The sequence below is a fragment of the Drosophila melanogaster genome, chromosome X (genome assembly GCF_000001215.4).
Source record: "Drosophila melanogaster chromosome X".
NCBI classification, from domain to species: domain Eukaryota; kingdom Metazoa; phylum Arthropoda; class Insecta; order Diptera; family Drosophilidae; genus Drosophila; species Drosophila melanogaster.
Window position 1 is genome coordinate 19,829,896 of NC_004354.4, and position 22,189 is coordinate 19,852,084.

The 22,189-nt window shown below is 43.4% G+C and overlaps 1 protein-coding gene across 4 annotated transcripts; it reads right to left on the reverse strand.

The window, feature by feature from the left end:
- Window positions 1-319: 319 nt before the first annotated feature.
- pico lies at window positions 320-22,164 on the reverse strand. 4 transcript variants are annotated; one of them, NM_167686.3, is made up of 4 exons: window positions 18,172-18,583; window positions 5,749-6,859; window positions 3,426-5,671; window positions 320-3,340 (listed from the first exon to the last, which is right to left on the reverse strand). In NM_167686.3, the coding sequence occupies exons 2-3, from the start codon at window positions 6,623-6,625 to the stop codon at window positions 3,444-3,446; spliced, it is 3,105 nt and encodes a 1,034-aa protein (NP_728307.1). In that variant the 5' UTR covers window positions 6,626-6,859; window positions 18,172-18,583; the 3' UTR covers window positions 320-3,340; window positions 3,426-3,443. The 4 variants fall into 4 exon arrangements, with proteins under 4 accessions (NP_728307.1, NP_608363.1, NP_001188674.1 ...); NM_134519.3 differs by lacking the exon at window positions 18,172-18,583 and adding an exon at window positions 20,968-22,164 and having other exon boundaries at window positions 1,712-3,340; NM_001201745.1 differs by lacking the exon at window positions 18,172-18,583 and adding an exon at window positions 20,047-20,155 and having other exon boundaries at window positions 1,712-3,340.
- Window positions 22,165-22,189: the final 25 nt, after the last annotated feature.

Consider the following 22,189-nt stretch of genomic DNA (forward strand, 5'->3'; position numbering starts at 1 on the left):
TATGCAAAGCTGTTTAAAGCACTTGAACATCATATTTCTTTCTCAATATCAAAACTTTCATTTTTAATCAGCGTCAAGTTAGGCCAACTTATCAAAATATTTATAGTTTTGCGAAAAATAAAAAAAAAGTTTAAAATGCATTAGGTTTTAATAGATGTTGATAGACGAATCATTTATTTTTATTTAGATGGGATTAAAAAAGCATACTTTCACTCTTTAAAACTAAACTTACCACTTACCAAAATAAAATGCAATTGCATTCAATACACCCATCGACCGACCGACAAATAAATAGCATATTTATTTAGTTCAAATTGTTCTTAGGCATTTCTCGCATTTATTTTTCATAGTTTTCGTAACACGTTTCATTCGCACAGTTTTTGTTGCTCGCTTTCGATTTAATTACGTTTTGAATGTTTCTATCAAAATTACAAAAAATTCCATTTGATGCGGAATATAAGGTATATATAGTAATATATATTTTTTCATATCAAATGTGTGTTTTATTTGTGGAAAAAAGTGGTATCAAATGGCAACATTGTTCACTATATAATAGCCCTGCAAAGAATTTCTGGTTTTTTACTTATTAGATTGAATTTTCCTTTGATTTCATTAGTTAGATGTCGTAGTTTTCCTTTTGCTGTATTTGTAAATTTGTAGTTAATGCATATGAATGATGTCTGAATGTGTCGGCGATATAGTAATTAACTTACATATTTTATCCACCTCCAGTGAGTAAGTAGTCTTTTCATTTAGTTTTAGTTTGGGCTGCAATATGAGTTAGCTTATTTGCTTATTTAGCATAATTAGGATTCTGTTCTGTGTTTGATTTCTGTTCTTTTAGTTGAACCTCGCTTTATTTCACTGCCTTACTTAATTGTTTATACATTGAGTTCGAAATGTGTAAGCAAACAATACGAAAACAAAGAATACAAATCATATGTAAGATGGCAAACAAAAATGATTTAAAATGCTTTCTGTAGCTAAAGCATGGAGTAAGTTTCTAGATTCAAGTTTCTAGATTTATCTTCTGCCTTTACTTTAATAACATACATTTCTATGTATATGCGTGTCATTTCATATAAATTTATTTACTTTTAATGTACTTTCTTTTTTTTATCGTGGACTTAATGACTAGGTTCTTTTTAGATTTCAATACACTCTTAGCAAAAAACGTTGCGGGTTTTCCGATCCCTTTCTTTTTTTTTTGTTTCGACACGACGACGGCGCCTATGGCACATCCTTGTGTTCCTACCACATATATATATATATGTATATATATATATAGCGTATAGTTTCTAAAAAATATGTTCGTATAAATTCAAGCTTTAAAAAATTGGCATTTCCTTTATTTAAGTATGTTTACATCTAGATCTATATGCATAATACCCTTTAGTGTTGTATATGTAGGAAAGTAAAATGCAATTTCACCATAATAACCCAACTTAGATTCTTGTATACAGAAACGAACGTTTCACATATTCGCGCAGGGATCTATCTATATGTAATGACACGGGATGGACAACAAACAAAAAGCAGGCATATCTAGCGGATGCTGGATATCTGGGGGACTGGTGTCCGAACACGTCTAGGATGGCTGGAGAGAGAAGGCGAAGTTGAAGTTTAGTCGATGGATTCCGATCACTACTTGATCGCAGCACACAAGCCGGTGTAAACGTAACAAAACTTCATATAGTATAGAATCATATATGCAATGAATGTAGCAAGGACATTTTTAAGCTGATTTATTAGCGTACCTGACACAAATGCACACATGCACGTACATATATGGGCCTATATTTATGGATATACATATATATGGCTGTTTCTGGCTGTACACAAACATACACACAAAACAAATGGCAAACGAGTTACTACACAAAAACAATTACAAATTACAATCAATACAGAATCGATAAATGATAGGTTTGCTAAACAAATCGATTATTTCGATTATTGCATCGATTATATAGAATCAAAAGCCATTTAGCTTAGCCGAATGTTGTTAATAATGTGTGCATATAAAAATTGAACCTATAGGAACGCTTCAAAAATTATATGCTGAAAAACAAAATTCGCAAAACGAAATGTAGCCAAATATATTAATTTATATATTATTACAATTACAATTACTATATGAATACATATTTGATTTGTGTACAGAATTAGTTCCATTTTCTCTTATTGCCTTCAATATAAATAGTTTGATTTGCACATACAAATTGCATTCTATGGCTGATCTGTCTGCTTTTCCAAGCACAAAGAGAAATACAACTTTAACACTAATGAGGAACTTGACAAATCTTTTGAAACTAAGCATTTGGTTTCATAAACTGAACAATCAAAGTGGTATTACAAATTTCGAAAAGGAGAATAGTATCGCTTTAAACAGCAAATCATTTGGATAGATCAACATAGGTATGTTGGCCTATGTGTGTAATTATGTATGTATATTAGGTGTTTATGCAGGGCTTCCCCTTTTTAGGTTAATATGCTTTATAAGGCATTTCCTTTTGCTAGCGCAGCGCATTTCATGCGCTCACAAAACGTTCACTCTACCGTTACAAAGATAATCGCAAAAAAAAGATATAATGTATAAAATCAATACTACGAGCAACTAAACAATTAAAAGAGTGCATGTATATATAAAAACATTGTACACTTATCTAGCGATAATTTAGTGTTGCTTAAATAATGCACTATCGTTTCTAAAATGCATTTTTCCTTTTTACAAACTAAAATGTATCTTAAATATTTTTACTAATGCCAGAATTCCTATTTTGCATTTTGCATTTAATTCCGCAGGCGAGTACCGCAGAAGTTTTTTGATTTTCAAAATGAAAATATAGATTATGAATCAAACCAAGTCAAGAGTGCCAACAAAAATATGTAATGGGAGATGCTCGAAACTATTGACTTGTTAAGGTATTCGTTCATAAAATTAAAGGTTTTTAAAAATATACAAGAAGAGGTTTTTAATTTAGATATACAAAAAGTTCTTTTTGGACGCCTGCCCTTGGAAATTTAAAAACTCTCTTGTTGACACTTTTGACGTGGTTTAATCCCGAACTGCGAAGAAGTTCAACAGTTAGATTCTCTATGATGTGTAATACTTTTGTGAGAGAAGTGGGCGTGGCCATAGCATATTCTTAGGAAATATATATGTAGGTTTTAATTAGTGGTTTTCCATCTCGCTCTGCTGTCGCCTGGACTTAAATAGGAATTTGTAAGATTCTTTTCTCTGCTTTCTTTCAGACAAGTGCATAACTGTCTGATTCTGATTCTGGTACGAAAATCCTTCCTTTGGAGAACGAGGATCTCAGTAAGTAAGCGGTTTCGCCTGAAAATGAAAAAAAATTAGTCTTGGTTCGCGAATTTCTGATAGTCAAGGTGATTGTGTGCATTCATTTCAGCGCTTGACTTACTCTTCTTCTCCGATGCCATTACACCCGGTTGGTCAGGTGCGTCTTGTCGCTCCGCTTCGGAGGCGGCGGCGGCGGACGTTTTTTAGCTGCCACTGAATTACCAGGCGGAGGTGGGAGCGGAGGCGTGGTGGCTTCTCCACTACCAGGCACTCCCGCCGCCGCCGCCGACTGGGCGTGCACGTTCTCGTAGAGCGCATTGTGGGCATACTCGTAGTGCTTCCTCACCCAGTGGCTCACGTTGGCCGTCTCGCGGTAGTAGTGCGAGGAGTTGGCCCCAGAGTTGAGGTTGTGGGCAGCCAGTAGGTCTTCGTTGCTAAAGTCCCGGAAGCCCAGGACCTCATGAGGCGTCGTCGCTGGCTCCGCCTTGCACTTTTGAGCCACCTGCCATTTTTTGCGCATCACGCGTTGCAGATCCTTGAGAAAGTCGCGGGGCGGATTCGAGGCCGACTCCTGCAGGCGCTTGGGCGAGGTCACCTCGCTGCTGCTGCCGTTGCTCAGGCTGGACAGGCGCGCCACATCAGCACGCGGCGGCAACATAGGCCCGGGCGCGTAGGTCTGATAGGCCGATCCTGCACTGGAGCTGGAATGACAGCTGAGCGTGGTGCTGGGCGATCGCTGGGGCAGCACGGGTTCCGGTGAGCACATCTTGCGACGCAACAGCACCGGAGAGTCTGCAAACGAGACTTTTTTCTGGGCAGGAGGCGGCGGCGGCAATGGCGGCCCGGGCAGCAGGGCAGGGCCCACGTAATCCGGCGGCGCCTTGTATGGTGGCGCGGCCTTGAGACCGCCCGCCGCCTGCTTCACTGCTGGCTTCATGGGTTTGGCCGGCACTGCCGGGGGCAACGATCCGTTGCTGTTGGGCATGATCATTGGAGTGCTCATTGGTGTGGGCGTAGACGGACTGGAGGGTTCTGCATAGTTCATTGCCAGCACATCCTCAGGCGGAGGCGGTGGTGGCAGTGAGGCCAGCGACAGCTGTGACCCGTACACATCCTGATCCTCCGAACCATCTAAAGCGGGCGGCGGAGGGGGCGGAGGCAGCGAATCCAAAGACAGGGTAGACGAACACATCAGCGATGCCGAATCGCCTGGCGGCGGTTTGGCGCATATGCTCGGTGTGGGCGTGGGCGTAGAGTTGCTGCTGGACGACGTTGACGAGGCACTGCCCATTGGCTCCGTCTGCTTGACAACAGTGGCCACCGGCACGGCAATCGGGCGGCGCTTTAGCGTGCCGCTGCCGTTGCTCTCCTGCGACTTGCGGCGACTATGGCGCCGCGTTAGTGTACCACTGCGCTCCGGGGAACTGGCATCGCCACCAGCGCTCTCGCAGATGGTGATTTCGCCCACCTCCTTCAGCTGGCGTGTCATTGTGGTCAGCGGGAGATTGGGCTTCATCGAGGGCTTGCGCTTAATGGTGCCAGTGGTGAACTCGGAGTCGAAAGCGTTGTTGTCATCCGAGAGGCAGCCACTGGAGCTGCTGCTAGAGGCGCGCGATGTGCGGCCGCTAGTCGAGTTGGACATGCTGCTGATGGCCGAGGAAACGCTGCCGCACTGCGACGGAACCGCCGAGGAGATGCTCGAGATGGACTCGCTGCGCATGGAGGCTGCAAAGCTCGACTGCGAGACGGCATCGTCGCGGCTCAGGCAGAGATCCTCGAGCAGCGATTTGTGACTGTCCCACAACTGCTTGCCGTACTTGCAGACGCGGATGGCCGTCAGCCAGCGGTCCAACGTCGGCAGGTCTTCGGCGCACAGCATTTTGAGGGAGCGACACGACTTGCCCAGCGAAGAGTCCCCCACCGCCTTGAAGCCAAAGGTGTAGTCAGTCGGCGACTTCCACTTCTTGCGCCATCCCAATCCAGTGTACACGTTGTGGCCGTGAAACAGATTCAGGCAGGCCAGGTCGCGCGTGTTCTTGGTCTTCTCCTTGGGGAAGTAGTAGAGGCCCGAGGAGCGCAACACGAAATGATATCGCTTCCAGCCCTTCTTTGGGTCCGCCTTCATGTAAAGCGGTCCGTCCATCTGCAGCTGGTTGTGCGAATCGAAGAACTCGTCGAGCAGCATCTGCCGCGTCTGCTCGTCGTGCTGGCATCCGGGCGCCATCTGGGGTCCGGGTAAGTAGAGCTCCGGCCGCAGGAACAGCGTCACCTTGTCCGGACGCTGTTGAAAGAGCACTCGGTTGCCGGCGTCTGAGTGCCACGTCATCAGGTTATCCACCAGCAGCTCGTGGTCCTCAAAGAGGCGTTCTGTGGGAAGAGCGATCAGTTTAATTTAACCCAGGATCAAAGGGCCTTTCTCCTAAAAGCCAATCAAAAGCACTCACCCATCTGCAGATCGCCCAAGTGCTCGACCAACGCCCAGTTGGACTGCATTTGCACGTGGTTCTTGTCGGCCAAAAGTCGTGTTACATGGCCACAGCCCATTCGCTCATCAACCAGCAGTGATTTGGAGGCACCGTCGGAGGTGAAGGCCTTGACAAACAGCCGACGGATGGGGGCGCTTTCCAGCTTATGCAGTGCCAACTGGATCTTGTCCGCCTTCGTGATGCTGTTGGCGCCACTCTGCTGGCCACCGTGTTGCCCATGTACGCCGTGGTGGTGTAGTTTCTCCGCACCAGCCAGCTGTGGTTTCTGCTGCTGCTGCTGGTGCTGGTGGTGCTGCTGGTGCTGGTGGTGCTGTTGTTGCTGCTGCTGCTGCTGTTGTTGCAGGGATGTGTTCGAGGAGGCCGACGACTCGCTGGACAGCAGCGAAACTGTGTCGCTGAAAGCGGAATCATTGTCTGGCGATTCGGTGCGCGGTTCCCGGGGAGTGACAACACCCAGCGTTATTCCCATGGTCATGCCGCCCGGTGGCGGTGGCTGCACCATCATTCCAGCCGACCCGGGCCCGCCAAGTACCAGTCCCAGTCCGTGTCCATTCTCCGAGATCCCCGACGACGAGCAGCTGCTTACGTCTGCTGAGATGGTGCTATTGGTGCGCGAATGGGAACGCGAGGATGATGCCGACATGGAGACCATCGTTGGAGCACTGCCCGGCAGCTGAGTCACTCCCGGTGGCGGTGCTATCTGAGCGCCCGCACTTGGAGCACACATGGCGGGCAGCATGGAGGCCTCCGTGTAGCTAATTTGCGCCTCCAGCAGACTCAGCTCGCCCAGGATCTGGTCCAGCTCCGATTCCTGCGAATCCTCCAGGTTGGCCATCGAGATGCGGTATGTGTGAGAGAGCTGCTTGGCCTCCGGCGTCAGGGGACGATCGCTGTGCCTGCGCAGCTTGACGCCAGCGCCAGCACCGGCGCCGATCACAGGGCAATCTCCACCAGCCACGAAGCCAGCGGCGGTCGTCGTCGTTGTCGTCGTCGTCGCACCACCAGCCGCTGCTCCTGCTACTCCTGCGCTGCTGGCAGCGCCGCCGACCAAGATGCCCCTTAGGTTGATCTGAAAATTAGAAGCAGACTGTATTAGCATTATGGTACAAGTTATAAAAGTGTAAGAAACATGCTTTTTCCAAAGGTAAATCTTTGTACGTATATTAGAGATGTTTTCCATAACTTGAGCCAAATGTAACTACTAAATTTCTGTAATATAAAATCCGAATTCCTTCCGATCATTCCAATCTAATGTCTAATGTTTCTAAAAATATGCTTGTATCCGACACAAAAACATTGGCTCTAACTTAATTTGAGACGAAGCAAATACGTATGTAAAAGATGCCTGCGCCGATTCACCGCCACTTGGAGTCTTCATGGCTCGAATTTAAAATGCGACAGTTGATGATTACGGGCATAGTTGGGAAACTATGGCTTTATAGCGGGACCCAGAAATGCCCAACTATTATCAGCTGGGCGCACCATCTTGTTTGCATTGTGGCTGGCAGAGCTTGTGTGAAACGTGCCCCGAATGGAACGTCCGCTGACAAACGACGATTTTCCGATTAGAGATTGGCGATTGTCGGTAGTCAGAAGTCAGAAGTCAGAAGAAGTCTGAATCTGTAGTCGGTTGCCAATGCAGCTGGCTGACCCAACCTCTTTCCACTTCTGTCGCCGCCCTCTGTCGCTTCAAACACGTTACACATTTTACTTTGGACGACAACGACTTCCCGCCGACAACAGCAATCGCACCTGGAGAAAAACTGATACTGAACACACAGCAATTCCACGATTTTAAATAATCAGTTTCGAACTGATGATTCCAGCGCAACGAAATATCGCTCATGAATAAAACGATATTTGTATATCGTTTTGAAAAAGAAAAAATCTTTGAACGGCAGTGGAAATCGAACCTGGGAACTTTTCTGCATGAACGAATCGAACTGTTCGAACTACATCGAATCCACAAGATACACACTACGCAATAGTTTACGCAAAGAGTTTTAAGAAATGCTATAAACTTCAACATTTAAAGTCAAGAGCCAGATCAACAAATTTTGTCGCATATATTATATTTTAATCCTTAAAGTTGTGAGCTAATAAGCTAAGCTAGTTGTATTCAGTATCTATAAGCTAATCCAAATCATTATATACATATCTAGCTACTATTTTCTTTTTGCTGTGCATTTTGCTAATACTGCTGACGCTCGGCAATCAAAAGCAAAGCCGCCTTTCCTCGGTCCAAGTCCAGTACTTTTGGCGTTTATCCAGCAGCAGTCCATTGGCGATATAGTGCAATATATATAGTAGTTATTACTCCTGATGTTTCTCATGAATCCGATTTCGCACTGTCGATATATGTATGTACATAATGCAGTTGAAGCTGCCCGGCGACTGGCGAGTGTTAAGTAATTTACCAGGGCATAAGTCACGTATTAACGGAAGAGTGGGGTTTGTTAACAGCTGGGGGTAAAGGCAAAAACAATCACAATGACTGGCAGTTGGCCAAGAGAAATGATAGGGCGGGGGGGGAGGTAAGAGAAAGGGAAAGACGGAAGAAGTGGAACGTCTTGTGGTGCAGACAGATTTGAATGAAACCACCAAGTCTATATTTACAACCGAGTTTATAAAGAGCGACAAGAATGGTTCGAAAACGGCAAGCTTTTTCTTTAAAATCTGTTCGATTTATTTACTAACTTTACCGTTTATATGTATGATACATAAACTTATGATCACGATGCCAGATGTAAGATGTAAAGCACTGATTTATTACCCTAGAACCTGGTGCTTGTGCTCATTTTAATGTTCGGTCAAGACTTTCAAGTCTTTCATCCAATCCATCCGGAGCAACTGGGCATGATATGTACATACATATTTACATACATATACATACGATGTACATATGTGACATCGCTGACAACCGCCGATGTCTTACTGGTCATTTCGGTTACTTTCTGCCGATGGAGTTGCCGCCTTTGCTTTATGGCCATTTCAACGCTCCACTGAATGAGTCATTGCGTGGCTCGAAAAGGTTTTCTTGTTTTTGTTTTCGTTTTTTTCCTGTTTCTGTTTATGTTTCTGTTTTAGTTTTTTTTGTTTTTTTTTTTTTTGGGTAATTGGCACTTTAGTCAAGTGAACTCCACCCGGGACCCGTGATGATCCGCCATCAGTGTCAGCTGCTCAACGCACCGAGAAGGGCAGCGGCTGCTGATGATGACATGGAATGGATATGGATACGGGGAAGGTTATAAACGAGGTTAGAGAGTTCCAGTTCCAGTTCCAGTTCGAGTTCCATTCAACAATGCACATGTCGCCCCGCTTGGTTAGCGTTGATTTATGGACATAAGTGTCTGTCTGTATGCATGTTTGTACATAAATAAATGCATACGGAAAACGGAACGTGGAGTGCACAGAATGAGAGGAGGCGGCTTCTAATAACCCCCACGGCTGCCCTTTTCCCTCAAAAACCAGCAATCGGTTGTCCACAAAGTTCAATGACAGCCGCAACAACAGAATCCGTCGGGAAGGGGTGAGGAAGGTGCTGCGGTATGGATGGACACGAGGGTCAGAAGTGGTGGCATAGACCCCACACAGAATCCCCATCTACCGGCCATTTGTTGCTGTTAGTTTACGACTCTTGTTTGCATATTTGCATAGGTCGCTTCACCACTGCACTCCCAATGCCCTCCTCTAATACACACAGAAAAAAATAATGTCATCACTTCATCACTTCGTTCTATTGAACGAAGTCAAGTTTGTTAGATCGTAAGCTCCATGTGTATGGCGATTATTAATGAGTAAGGTCGTTTATTAGCCTAGATTTTAATTGCTATCTATATAGGGATCAGAACCGGTTTTAAATTGTGAATTGGATCACGCGAAAACCCATTGGGAATTATAGCGCGAAAGAAACGGAGGCTGTTGCACACATAATAGAATCACAACGAATATTCTAATTCTAATAATGTAACAAATGAACTGCAGCCAAAAAAAAAACTATGCGTTTTTATACCTTCTACCATTTATACCTCATTATATATACCTTATAATAAACTCCCAACTAAATTTGATTAGATGGAGACTCTGATGCTATTACTATTTGTTTCATCACGATTTTCTGACCACAAAAACACAAATTGAATAAGACGTAACATTTTCTAAACAAATTAACTCAACTATTTTTCTGTTTGGTGGACCCATCATCAGTTTACGCAGACAAGTGTCAATAATTTCAATTCAAGACCAAATAGAAAAGTAGAAGGTGTCAGCATGTTGATTGTGAATTCAGCTTTACCACATGAAAGTGGCTAACAAATTCCGCTCAATCCGATGGAGTATTTTACCAACTAATAAGCTAGGCGTTTTGCAATTTCCTGTTGCACCCAAACACTTAATTATACACTGACTGCTACTGGCCATAAGTTATACACGTAAGTTTGCTTTCGATTCGTAACAACTTATGCAGCATTTTGGCACAAAAACGTGCATTAATCGAAAATACCATATAATTTGTACCATATCATTTAGTAGTGAATTAGTAGGAACTTGATTCACATAAAAACATTGTTTGCTATAAAAACATTTGACACACGATAACGTCGATTGTTTTGTGCTGAACCAACCACTTGTGTTTTGTTCTCCTTCTTATTTCATTAGCAATAAAATCGCCTCGTTATTGAGAAAACGTCTGTGTTTAAAGGTGTTTTAAATTACAATCGTTACATTCGAAGGAATCTGAAATGGAATAAACCAATCGGATTGCTGTTTTTTCCGTGGAACGCTGCGTTTCAGTCGCAGTCGATCTGGAAATAAGTAAATAAAATACGATTTTCAGCTGCAGTTCAATGTTCTTGGCGGATCGGTTTGCTGTTGTTCACCTTGGACACACAGACCGGCCCGCCCGACTTCCATGATAAACCAATTATAACCCAGCGGATCCGATAATTGTATAAACAGACATACAGCCGCGAAGCTGAGCAGCTGGTCTCAAGTCCGATTTGAGGGGTCTTAAGCCCCAAGCGCTGGAGGTGTTGTGCGCTGCGCTCTTTTGATGGACCTACCTCACCCAAAGTGTACCATCCAATCCAACTTCATCTAACAAGTGGTTGGTTACCACTCATCATGACCTACTCAACCAACCAAAGTCGCATGTTTGGGGCTCATTTCGTTCCCGCGGGAGCTAGCTGCAAAGTAATTACTTCTACACTACAATAATATCGCCAGTAATTAACTAAAAGCGAGAGTCCAGTCGCTCACAACTCCCTACTAAGAACCCCCCCCCCCTACCCGCACCACTTACGTCATTGGAGCTGCCCCAAAATGGCACAGGATGGTAGAAGGGGGTTGGGGAAAACTCGGCTGTGGGTGAAAACAACAGATGGACTGGGAGCTCGGTGGCTCTTTGTTCACCAAACGCATTATGAATATTCTCATGTTTGTGGACATTTACAGCAACTTCCGCAGTCGATTAATAAAAACAACAAACAAGCGTTGCCAAAAAAAAAGAAGAAAAAAAACAACACACACAAGAGTGGACAAAAAGCAACACTAGCGGGCAAACAGAAAATAAATTAATACATTAAATTTAACTTTTAATGGGCCCCATTCACACACACAGCCAAAAAGCCGGCTAGTCATGGAGCCACAGCCTTATAGAGCAGGCGTTTCGCTCCTTTGGCGAAATTGTCGCTCGTAAAATGCGGAGACCGCGCACAATATATGATATATATATATGGCATGCAGAATTTATAATGTCACAGCTCGAATTTGCGCCACCATTTTGGCCATCATCAGCACCATAACCATCGTCACCATCGTCACCATCATCGCCATCATGAAGAAGCAACAGAGTTGTGTTTAAACTCAATTTGAGTTGCGTTCAGAGTTCAGTTGACTTTACTACACTTTGCTTAACTTTGCGCCATTTCGTTTCGTTTCGTTTCGGTTTGACTTTGACTTTGGTTCGTTAAGCAGCCTAATTGGAGGAACCCAACCCCCCGCCACCCCCACCCCTCGTACACGGAAAGTAAAGAACATGGAACATGACTTGGTACTGGTCACAAAGTAATCTGTCGTACCGCAAACTGCCCAAATAATCAGCTATTTCAGTTTGACATTGTCAAAAATCATTAGCAACAATTGCCTTTGCAAAACGATGACATGGCGAATCGATGCCGAATCTCTGTCTCTGTACGCTGAAGTTCAAGGCAAGGCGATGCAACGGAGTAAACTAAAGTAAGTGAAGTAACCATGAAGGACAAGCCCGAATTGTCGAGAAACGGAAATGCTGCACGAAGGTGGTTCCCATAACTGATTTCTGTCATCTTATTGCTAGATCCCTACAAACTGACAGAAATGCCGGGCAAATACTTTAATAATCACCATTTTTGAGACATTCTTAAGCACTTGACACAGACAGCTGAACAATATTCACATTTATCCGCATAACAAACGTTCCCCATTTCATTTCCCCTTGCAAGAAACCAAACTCAAAACTCCGAAACTCTTCAGGAAGCGGAAGGAGCAGAAAGCATGCTCGCTAAACAACAAGCGCACGCGATCCTTGGAAACATCTGAAACATCTGATGCCACTCGAGGAGAAGCGGTTCGAAATCGCTGGCAGGGAATGAAGACCATGGGCAGCAAGTCGAAGAAATCTGCGCTGTTGACCGAAGAACGAAGACCGTTCTCTGCTCCTTTTTCTTAATTTCCTTTCTTTTTGCTGTTGTGTGGCGCGTGCAAAAGGAGCGGCAAGTGACGCGTGTCCTTAAATGCAGCTGCCGCCGTCTGTACAATATAATCAACAATAAATCGGAACCGAGGTTTCGCCCCTTTTTTTTCGGGGCAACTGCTGCTACGCATTCAGGCCTATACCCATACCCATCGCGATGCCCATATTGCAGGGGAACATCTATAACAATGGCCACAAACGAAGGTTGCACCTGCCACTGAGCTCAAAAACACACAATGCAAAGTGGCAAACGGAGAGCGAGCAGGCCAAAAAAAAAGAAAAAAAAAATGCCGATGACGTTCGTCCGCTTATTTAAGCATGTTTTTTCTTTTTGTTTTGTTCTCATCTTGCCTGTTTCTTCAACCCCTGAATCAACTGAGCCGCACACACTACACCCCGCACTACGTTGATTATGAGATCAAGATAGTATCCGTCTCAGACGTCGCCACAGTCCCCTGGAACAGATGCGTTTTCGAGTACATCCTCCAGCGGTGGTTGGCTATCCCATTTGCGCATATTCAAGGCGTGTACGCAAAGAACACTTGAAAAAAAGTAGTGGTCAAGTTGGAAATAAACAAAGAAAAAAAAAAAGTTGTCCATTCGAGAACTACATAGTTTTTTTTAAAGTAATTCGAATAGATTTTCATTGTTTTGTATGTTTTCTTCACAACTGGTCGCATTTTTAAGCCATTTTGTATCCTACATTGGATGTTCAATTGTTATAATTGATGTTTTTCGATATACATTTGTATGTACATTCAAGATGGACGCATATTATTTTTCGAGTGCTCCGAGAACAAGAGCAATACTTGAAACTTGAGCTCCTCCCCCCCGTCCGTCCACTTTTCCTGCCACTCCGGGTGCGATCGAATCGGTTTCCATTCGTCCAGGAGCAAGCCCGTCGTACCCTTGTACCCTTGTAGTACCACTGCCAGTGCTACCATATGTACATACATACATCAACATCAATCACTTGTTGATACTGCAAAGTGCAGTGTAGTAGAGCGTGGACTGGGGGGGGGGGGGTTCGTAGGTCTCGCATTCGTTATAATTTTCTTCTGTGGGCTGAATTGTAAATCATCAGAATGTGTGATTACACGCTTTTATGGTCGATTTACCCACCCTTTCTTAATTCGGACAAATTTTTTATTGCAGCCCAATCAATTCCGTGGGGATGGGGGGGGGGGGGGGTGGCTGCTGTCGCCCGGGGGAAAGAATAAATAAAGGGTATATAGACGGTGATAAGAGCAGAATTTTCAATAAATCATTGGCCCAAATGGACGCGCTTCGATTCCAATTCCAATTTTAATTCCGATCAATGTGCATTATAATATCGTAGAAACTAATTCGGCAAATTGGAAGCTAAATGCAAAGCCCACGCAGAACTTTTTCGTTTCTTCAAACGGAATCAATTAGGAACGGAATGCGGAATTCAAAATGTGCTAAAGACCATCTATAAATTATACAGTCCATCTAGTCTATATCTAGATCTTACACATATAAACACAACGCACATGTGTGTGTGTGTTGTGTGAGATGTTTAAGTGTGTGCGAGTCCGCTTTAAATTGCTGAAATGTTTATTGCGGACTTTAGACGAAGTCAATTAGCGAAAACATTGAGCCTGGGAATGGGAATTGGAATAGGAATAGGAATAGGAATAGAAATGGGAATGCGAATGCGAATGGAAATGGATACGGGAATGGGAATGGGAGTCGCATTTGAATTGGGAGCAAGCCAACTGATTTACAGTGTGACCGAAGGCCCATTTAACGCAGAGTTCAGTGTGCTAAATAATCCCATGCATGCAACTGCACTCGGGTGTCTCTTTCTCTACTCTTTCTGTCTCTCTTCTTCGCCTTCGTCGCCTGTGTGGCGAAATACAATCTATCAGCCAAATTGGCCCACTGCACGCCCACTTGGTGGCGCACAGAAACCCCTGCCCATACGATCCCATTTCCCGCCGCAGTTGCCTCCTGATCTTAACCGATCTGCTCCGACGACGCAAACTAAATCCGAATCCGAAACGGAATCGGAATCCAAATGCGCGTACGAATCCGCATCGATAGACGACGAACGCCCAGCTCGCGTTTAAATATAATTTACAAACTGTAACAGACGCCCACTGCGGATGGCGGAAGATGAGTGGGGAATAAAGCAAGGAATGGGGAAAGGCAAAAACAGAGGGGAGCCCCATCCGAAGCCAAAACCAAAACCACAACTAAAAATACGATATACGAGAAAATGTCCGCTTATTTTGAAATGAAGACGAGACGACCCATCGACCCCGAGACCCAACAGCAGCATCTGGAGAAGGCAAAGTGGGGGGGAATCAATAGAGGAGGGAAAACAAAATGGGGAAACTCCTTTCTAATTGGGCATATGCAGTAGATAATACTGTGAGATAAACAAAAAAAACTAAGTCTCATGTGCATAAAATATGTGGAATTGCACTTTGAAGTTCCTGAAGACCAATCAATTATTATTTTTTTTTTTTTGATTATATTATGCAGTGGCATAACGCCTATTCACTGCTGGTATTGAAGTACTCATTATTGCTCAATAAACGATTGTTACATTGCACTAACTGGACTTGACCCACAACATAATCTTAGGGCATTAACTATTGCAACACAGAACTGTTGTTTTCAAAATGGTAACATCTATACACTTCATTGAGTTATTTTCTTACTGATAGCATAATACTGGGATTACCAATATCAGAGGCTTGAACATAGCAACATAAACATATGCTGAAGTCTATAAGGTTTAGCCGTGACTATTATCAACAAAACCCAAAAGAATTATCGCATTGGCCAACCATGACCAAATGCCTCAAGGTGCCTCAAGATGGCGAAATGCAGACGGTCAGAAAACACACAATATTATGTGGGTGAAGGAAAAGAACCATCAAATGGCACCAAACAATAAGAGGGCAGAGGCATAAATTTACAAAATCACGATTTCGCAATGAATGTGGCGACACAAAAAGCACAGTCTATAATTACATTATCTAGAAATTCCGCAAAGTAATTGATAATGGCACTAGCACACTTTAGTCTAAACACTGCTTATTGCATTTAACTATATTTGGTTTTAATATTTTCTTTAAATATTTTCTTTACCTATTCGCCCACAAGTGACACCTTTCTTTCGTTTAATTTAATGCGTGGACTACCATTTTCAACTGCCGTGCTTTACTAAACGATGGTCTCCATCATGGAAACTGCTTTCAGGGAAAACGCATGCAAGTGTTTGCGTGTGCGGTACATTATTTTTCCCCATTTTTGGTTCCTAAACGGAAACAAGCGATAAAAAATTTTTTACAGCGACAGCAACAACAAATAAACAGCGTCGCGCAGTTGCCGCATAAAAATTCAGACGATGTCGCACCCGGCAAGGCATGTATGTACGTAAAAGCAAAAGCAAAGCAGAAAGGGAAAAGCAGAAAGCAGAAAGAAGCAAAAGCACAAGCAAAGCAAATCAGAGGCAGCTGGGCGTGTTACAAGAGAATCGTAAAATCAGAACACCCAAAATATGCAGCCAAAGTGTCGTACCTCCGAACATGAGGTGATCACAAACTTTATGGTACTTTTCTATAAAGAGGCTTTCTAATGGGTACATATGTATGCATACCTTTAAAATGGCATATCGTGTTTGGAAAATTTTTCGAGCAGTTTATACAGTTGACTGGATGACTGGATATGAACAACTTAATGAATTTTTCAAAATTAATAGAAACAAAAGTAACGAAAACTAATAAATGTATGCATTTACTGTACATGTACATGTATGTACTTTTTAATTTACTTCTTCTAAAAATCTCTTTTTTAAACCGAACAATGCACAAGAAATCCTATAGTTTGTCAATATCTCGCTGCAAAGAATCCATTTAGAATTTTTAAATATTTTGTTAGATGAAAATCCCATTTCACGGCTGCGATTGCGTTGCTCATGAATTTACGAAACCAACATGTGTGGGTTGCTGGGGGCCAGAACAGAAGCCCAGAACCATCAAATAGGGCCAATGCAATCGCAACAGAATCGCCTCGGTACATTTCCATTGCGCATCACTCCCTCACTCAAGTGGACCATTACACCAAAGTAAGCACTGTAATGCAGTAGGTTTCCCGAAATCAATCAGGTCAAGATTTCTTCTACATCGAATCATCTTGAAATGTATATTCTATGTGATTATTGTAATCTAACTACCATGTAGCTAGTTTTTTTCCTAGCTGTTTTGGTTCCAGAGATCCTACAGTCTAGATAGGATATGCTGATATTTTATGGACTCTTTTTTAGGTACATACACCAATGCCCAACACCCCCAACTCCCCATACAGCGATAAATGAAAGAGGCCCAAGTCAAAATACGTATGCCTGTGTGTGTACATGTGTAATTAATGGGCCTGCTATGATCGGAAAACTGGTCCAGTGTCTTTTTCTCGCTTGGAATCTATAAAATCAATCACAGAATTTCCACGAATTGCCGCGTGAGTCACTCTTTTCCAAATGCAGCTCTCTTTTTGGTCCCATTCTCTCGTCAAATCGACGAGAGATCTGCAATTACAAACCGTTTGTTGTGTGCGTGCCAGTGGCGTATGCAGTGAATGGTAAAGGGGGGCTGCTTCTTATATACTCCCTTACATTGTTTGTTTCCCATTTGTATTTGTGTACATTTAGAGTTTTACGACTCTTAAAAGCACAATAAAGCCAAAAGTTTAGTTGTTTGAAACCAGAAGGGAGGGTGGGGGGAGTGTCGGTAATGAACGCCCCCCCTGCGCAAGCCACTGTTTTCTACGTGTAATGGCGATGGTGTAAAAGGGGTAAACGGGGTAACAACGGCAAATGCGTGAGTGTGTGTAATGTAATTAAAAAGAGTTGAGCAAATATTTGACGAACGTGCAGAAGCAATTTGGCGAAGGCGGAGTAAGGAGTAGTGGGCGAGAACAGAGAGTAGAGTGGCCAAGGAGTCGACAATGCGGGTGACTCTCTGCGGGGTGGCGATGGCGGGGGAGGATGCAAAGGAAATGTGGGAGGAAGCGGAATGACGCACATATGACTGAGCCAAAAACCGGCGAAAATCACAAGGGAGAGCCGTGGTGGCCAGACCAGGGTTGCCAGCCACGCTTGCGTTGCAAGTTCGGTTTTGGGGGGGCGCAACAAATGGAAGGGCACAGTAAACAATGGCTAAATGAACTCAAGGTCTATTTAAAATGGTGGAATTACAAGGGGGCAATTTGATGATTGCCTCAGATCATTGCATTTTCTAACTGGCAAATTGAGTTCTGGAATGCATATTTACAAGTGTCCGTCAAGTGCGTTTGCAAATATTAGACAAAAATTGTGAACTACTTTTCTTGCTAATATTTGATTTTCCACTTGTTTGGAGCCACAACACACTTTACTGTACAAACATTGTTCATCTGCACTTCGCTGTTGAGCTTTTCAAATAGATATGCACATGTGTCGCCGTGAAATGAGGTTATCGGTGGTTAGGAAATGATAAAGTATACTGATTCTATTGTCAATCGTTCTGGTTTTGCTTTAAGTCGTCGGATTCTTTTTCGTTGCACCCCTCTTCCCCACCATCCATCACTTTAGCCCCTTTTGGAAATTAATAAAGGGCACTTTTAATTATTGTTTCATTTACCCCGCGTAATGCTGCTTCCTCTTCCTGCGATGTTTGTGTATGTAAAAGCGGCAATCACAACACAATGGACCAGGCACTTTAAAGGAACTTAATAAGCGCAGCGCACAAGAGAAAAATTGAGAAAAAACAAAAGAAGGCGACGTATTTGGACCGAAACGGAACGCAAAGTCAAAAAAAAAAAATAAAAATAAAATTGAATAATTGTGCACTTCGAATTCCGCGCGCGCTCTTTTACTTCCAATCACTCTCGCACTCGCATCCGCCGTTGATGGTGATGTTCGTTTTCTGTTCGCCTTTCGTTGCGTAGCACTTCGTTTCGTATCGTGCCGTTCCGTTACGTTACGTTCGTGTCGCTCCGCTCTGCGATGTCACGTCTCCTGCGCGCGTCGGTCGAAACCCAAATGGCGACAACAAGCTGAGAAACTCACAAGCGCAGCAACTCGAACTCAAACACAACAGGCGCGAGCGAGAGCGCCGACAGCGCTGCCAACTGGACTGCAGATGCAAGCGAGTTGGCAGCCCTGGATGTCGGATGCAAGTGCGTACACGGTTAGAAATCGGGGATAGCAAAACTAGTGCTGCCCGTGCTATTCTTCAAATCATTCTTAAGAATTATAATTGTCTTGAGGTAGATTGAAGGGACACGGTACGCAGGCCACAATATGATGTTTGATGATGTTTACTTTCACATGCGATGTTTGAGTCTATTATAAAAACTTATGGGATTTAGATTTTTTGCAGATGGGGTAAAACCCACCAGCTTTCATTTAGTATCGGCTTTAATCAATCTTCTCTGTTTTTGTGGGAACAAAGCGACTCACTACATTAACATTAAGAATATACCTATCTGAATGAGTTACATTTTTAAAAGAAATTAAAAATAAAAAAATAAAAATTTAAATATTATGTTGTTAACGCAGTTGAAAGTATATTTCTTAAAACGTACATCCAATCCCTGGTCTTATAAACTGCCTTATATGCACGGAAACCAGAGGATAGCTTGAATTTAAAGAAAAAACTAGATAAATGTATTTGATAACTGCATAATGACTTCATCAAAAAAGAATTTACATATCGAAGTAGTTTTTTTTCCTAAATTGTTTCACACAAGATATGGAATTGGAGTGAAAAAAGTTGTCAAGTATTTTTGCAACATTTTTCAATGAGTTTTGTATAAACTCACTAGTTTGAAACAATCCAAAAATGCCAACTAACAGATTGTCCTGCTGTCAAGCAAACTGCTTACTCAACCTTTTATGCTGAGGTGTAATATTTGCTTTTGGGAAATGAAAAATGTGCGTGCTGGCCAAGTAGAAATGGTCAAATGGGCAGCGCAGTTTTTCAGAATTTGCTGACCTCTGCGCGCAATTAGGCAAATTTGACACGCACCGGGAGGCCAATTCCCATGTCCTCGTCCTTGAGCTGCACGCAGTCACGTCCTGGCATCCTGACAGTTCACTCTAAACTATATGTATGTGTATGTATGTATTTATTTACATAGATACAAAATGTTTGTGTGCAGTGAACAAAACCGCGACTGACAACAAACAGGGCTTACTTGCAAAGATATAAAGTATATATATATATATAAAACTGGAGGACTGTGGATAACTATTATTTTAAACATTTGGACTTAAGGGAATTCCAATTGTTAAACCATTTTTAAAAATAACAATTTTAAAGGTTAATTTCCTTTGTACCAAATGTATCTCTAATATATGTAAGATATACTTCAACTGAAATTACATCTATTGAGACCAGCCAAGCGATGTTCAAACATTGTTTAAATATATAGTTCACTTATAAACAAAATGTTTTTGTTGGATCTGATTATTATCTCGTCCAAATGGAGCCTTTGTTTTAACTGTTTGTTACCATTCTGATCCAGAAACTAATCGACCTTCCTGGTTGGGGTTGTGCCACAAACTGCTGGGAAGTGAAGTGGCTTAGGGGAGCGGGGCGACGCCCGCTGTTGCGGCAAAACAAAGGGGCAGCAACAACATCGCGTTTGTTGCTGTTGCCGCATGGTATCGCACATCGCCTTTGACTTTTTTCGTGTGGAATCGGGTTTTCTTCCGCCGCCCGCGCATAAACAAATCGAGAACCTCAGAGGCGAAAAACGAAAAACAGAACCACAACGATCGGGAACTCTTTTCAGCGTTTATGCACGGTGAAAGTAATGGGGCAAGAACGGAGAAAGAGGCGCAAGAGAGAGCGAAAAAGTTAGTACACCAATTAATGGGTCGGCATTCTGTTGGACTTGAAAGCATTGAGCACTTTTTGTGGTCGTTTTTGCCCCAGCAGCTGGTCCAAAGATTAATCATTCCGCTCTCTGCGTTTGCTTTTATTAATTCTCCTTTGACCCATCGAATGGGGGGAGTGGTAAAGTTTTAAGTTTCTATATTATCAAACTATAGGAAACTATATCCATGATACTAGTTGGGCAGTCTCAACTTTGGAGTACCGAATTTGAAGTCTTTTGATCACCTAGCACTGCATAACTAGGTTATTTTCATAGCCAAGGAGTAAAGTATACTGAATACACTCGAAAAAAAAAACACTAATAGAGAATTATAGTTAATACAATTACCAACCATATGTGAGTCTACCATTTGCACCGTTCTTACTATAATTTGAAGAAGCTGTACTTTAAAGGTATAGTTCAGTTTCTTCCTGTGTACTCTGTCCTATGACTTCTTTTTTTTTTGTGTGTGGGAGCGAATTATGAAGTACAGAGGAAATGGTCGAGCAACACAAACGCACACACACATTTGGAGAAACTTGGGAGATACTTACATTTGTTATTGTTGCTGCTTCCTCGAGGCTGTGCTGTTGTTGTTGCCGCTGCTGCTGGTGGTGTTGTTGTTGTAGCTGTTGCTGGAGTAAGTGCAGTTGTTGCTGTTGTAGTTGTTGTTGCTGATGTGCCGCAATACCACCACAATCCATAGTAATTACGGGTGCGAGGGGGCGGGGTTAAGTGTGTGTGGGAGTGGAGTGGAGTCGTCAATTGGGAGCGCACTCTCTATCTCTCTCTCTCTCTCTCCAAATCTCGCTCTCTGTATTGCTGCTCCTTCGCGCGATCGCTTACTGCAGCGGAATGAAAAGCGAAACAGACATAATTGAAGAAATGCGATAGCTCTCCGTCTTGAATTTCAACGATTCGCCGTAAGGGAGCGCTGTTAACCGCTATTTCAGTCACTGTTTGTGTCTTGTTCCTTTTTTTTATTTTTTTTTATTTTCAGCTAACTCTGCAGTTTGCCTTTGTCCATATTTTCGGTGGAAAAACCACTTCCTTGCTCTCTCGCTCTGGCTCCCTTGCTCTTCTATACCGCTCTCTCTCTCGCTCGCCAGGCGTTGCGTGGGCGAACGTAGGGGAGAGAGCAAGCGAAACGAAAAGAGAGAGGCGAACGCAGTTTGGAGTTTTATGCACTGGAGTTGTGAGTATGTTCGTGTGTGCCTGTGTGACTGCTACCCCCACACACTTGCACTGCCTCTCTTCCTCTCTGTCGCTCTCGCACACCCAGTACCAAGTACTCTGAACTCCAACTCCAGTTACAAATTCAATTCCAATTCGAATAATTCCCAATGAAATTTGAATTTTCCTTCCAATTGCACTGGCTTTGGCAGTTAGTATCCCTTTTGGCATTTATTGCAGCCGAACTGCGCCGATTGCATTTGCATTTACACTTCTACATCCACTTCCACATCCACTTGCATCGACAGCCAGAACCAGCATCCCACTATGGTGCAGTTCAGCCTGCCCGCGGCCATCGGTGATTCACTCACAATGCGAACAGGACACCACTTGGGCAGTGCGTTCGCTGGCCAAATCAAGTGGCGGAGAACAGAAAAAAAAAAAAACGCGAATCGGAACAAAACAAATGGATGCTACTATCGGGTAACTACGAAAAGTCCGTGCGTAGATTTTCACGAAAACGCCCCGCCCGCGCCGCACTGAAGTTGTGTTAGTTAGTGGTGCGACAACGCACCGATGCAGCGCCTCGATTATCGTTCGATA

Bases quoted from the DNA above. Each gene is read 5' to 3' on its own strand.
- pico (NM_134519.3), bottom strand. From the start codon at position 21,117: ATGGATTGTGGTGGTATTGCGGCACATCAGCAACAACAACTACAACAG. The intron at 6,860-20,967 runs GTAAGTATCTCC...TCTAATTTTCAG, and splicing joins AAGCAGCAACAATAACAAAT to ATCAACCTAAGGGGCATCTT. The intron at 5,672-5,748 runs GTGAGTGCTTTT...CTCTTCCCACAG, and splicing joins CTTGGGCGATCTGCAGATGG to AACGCCTCTTTGAGGACCAC.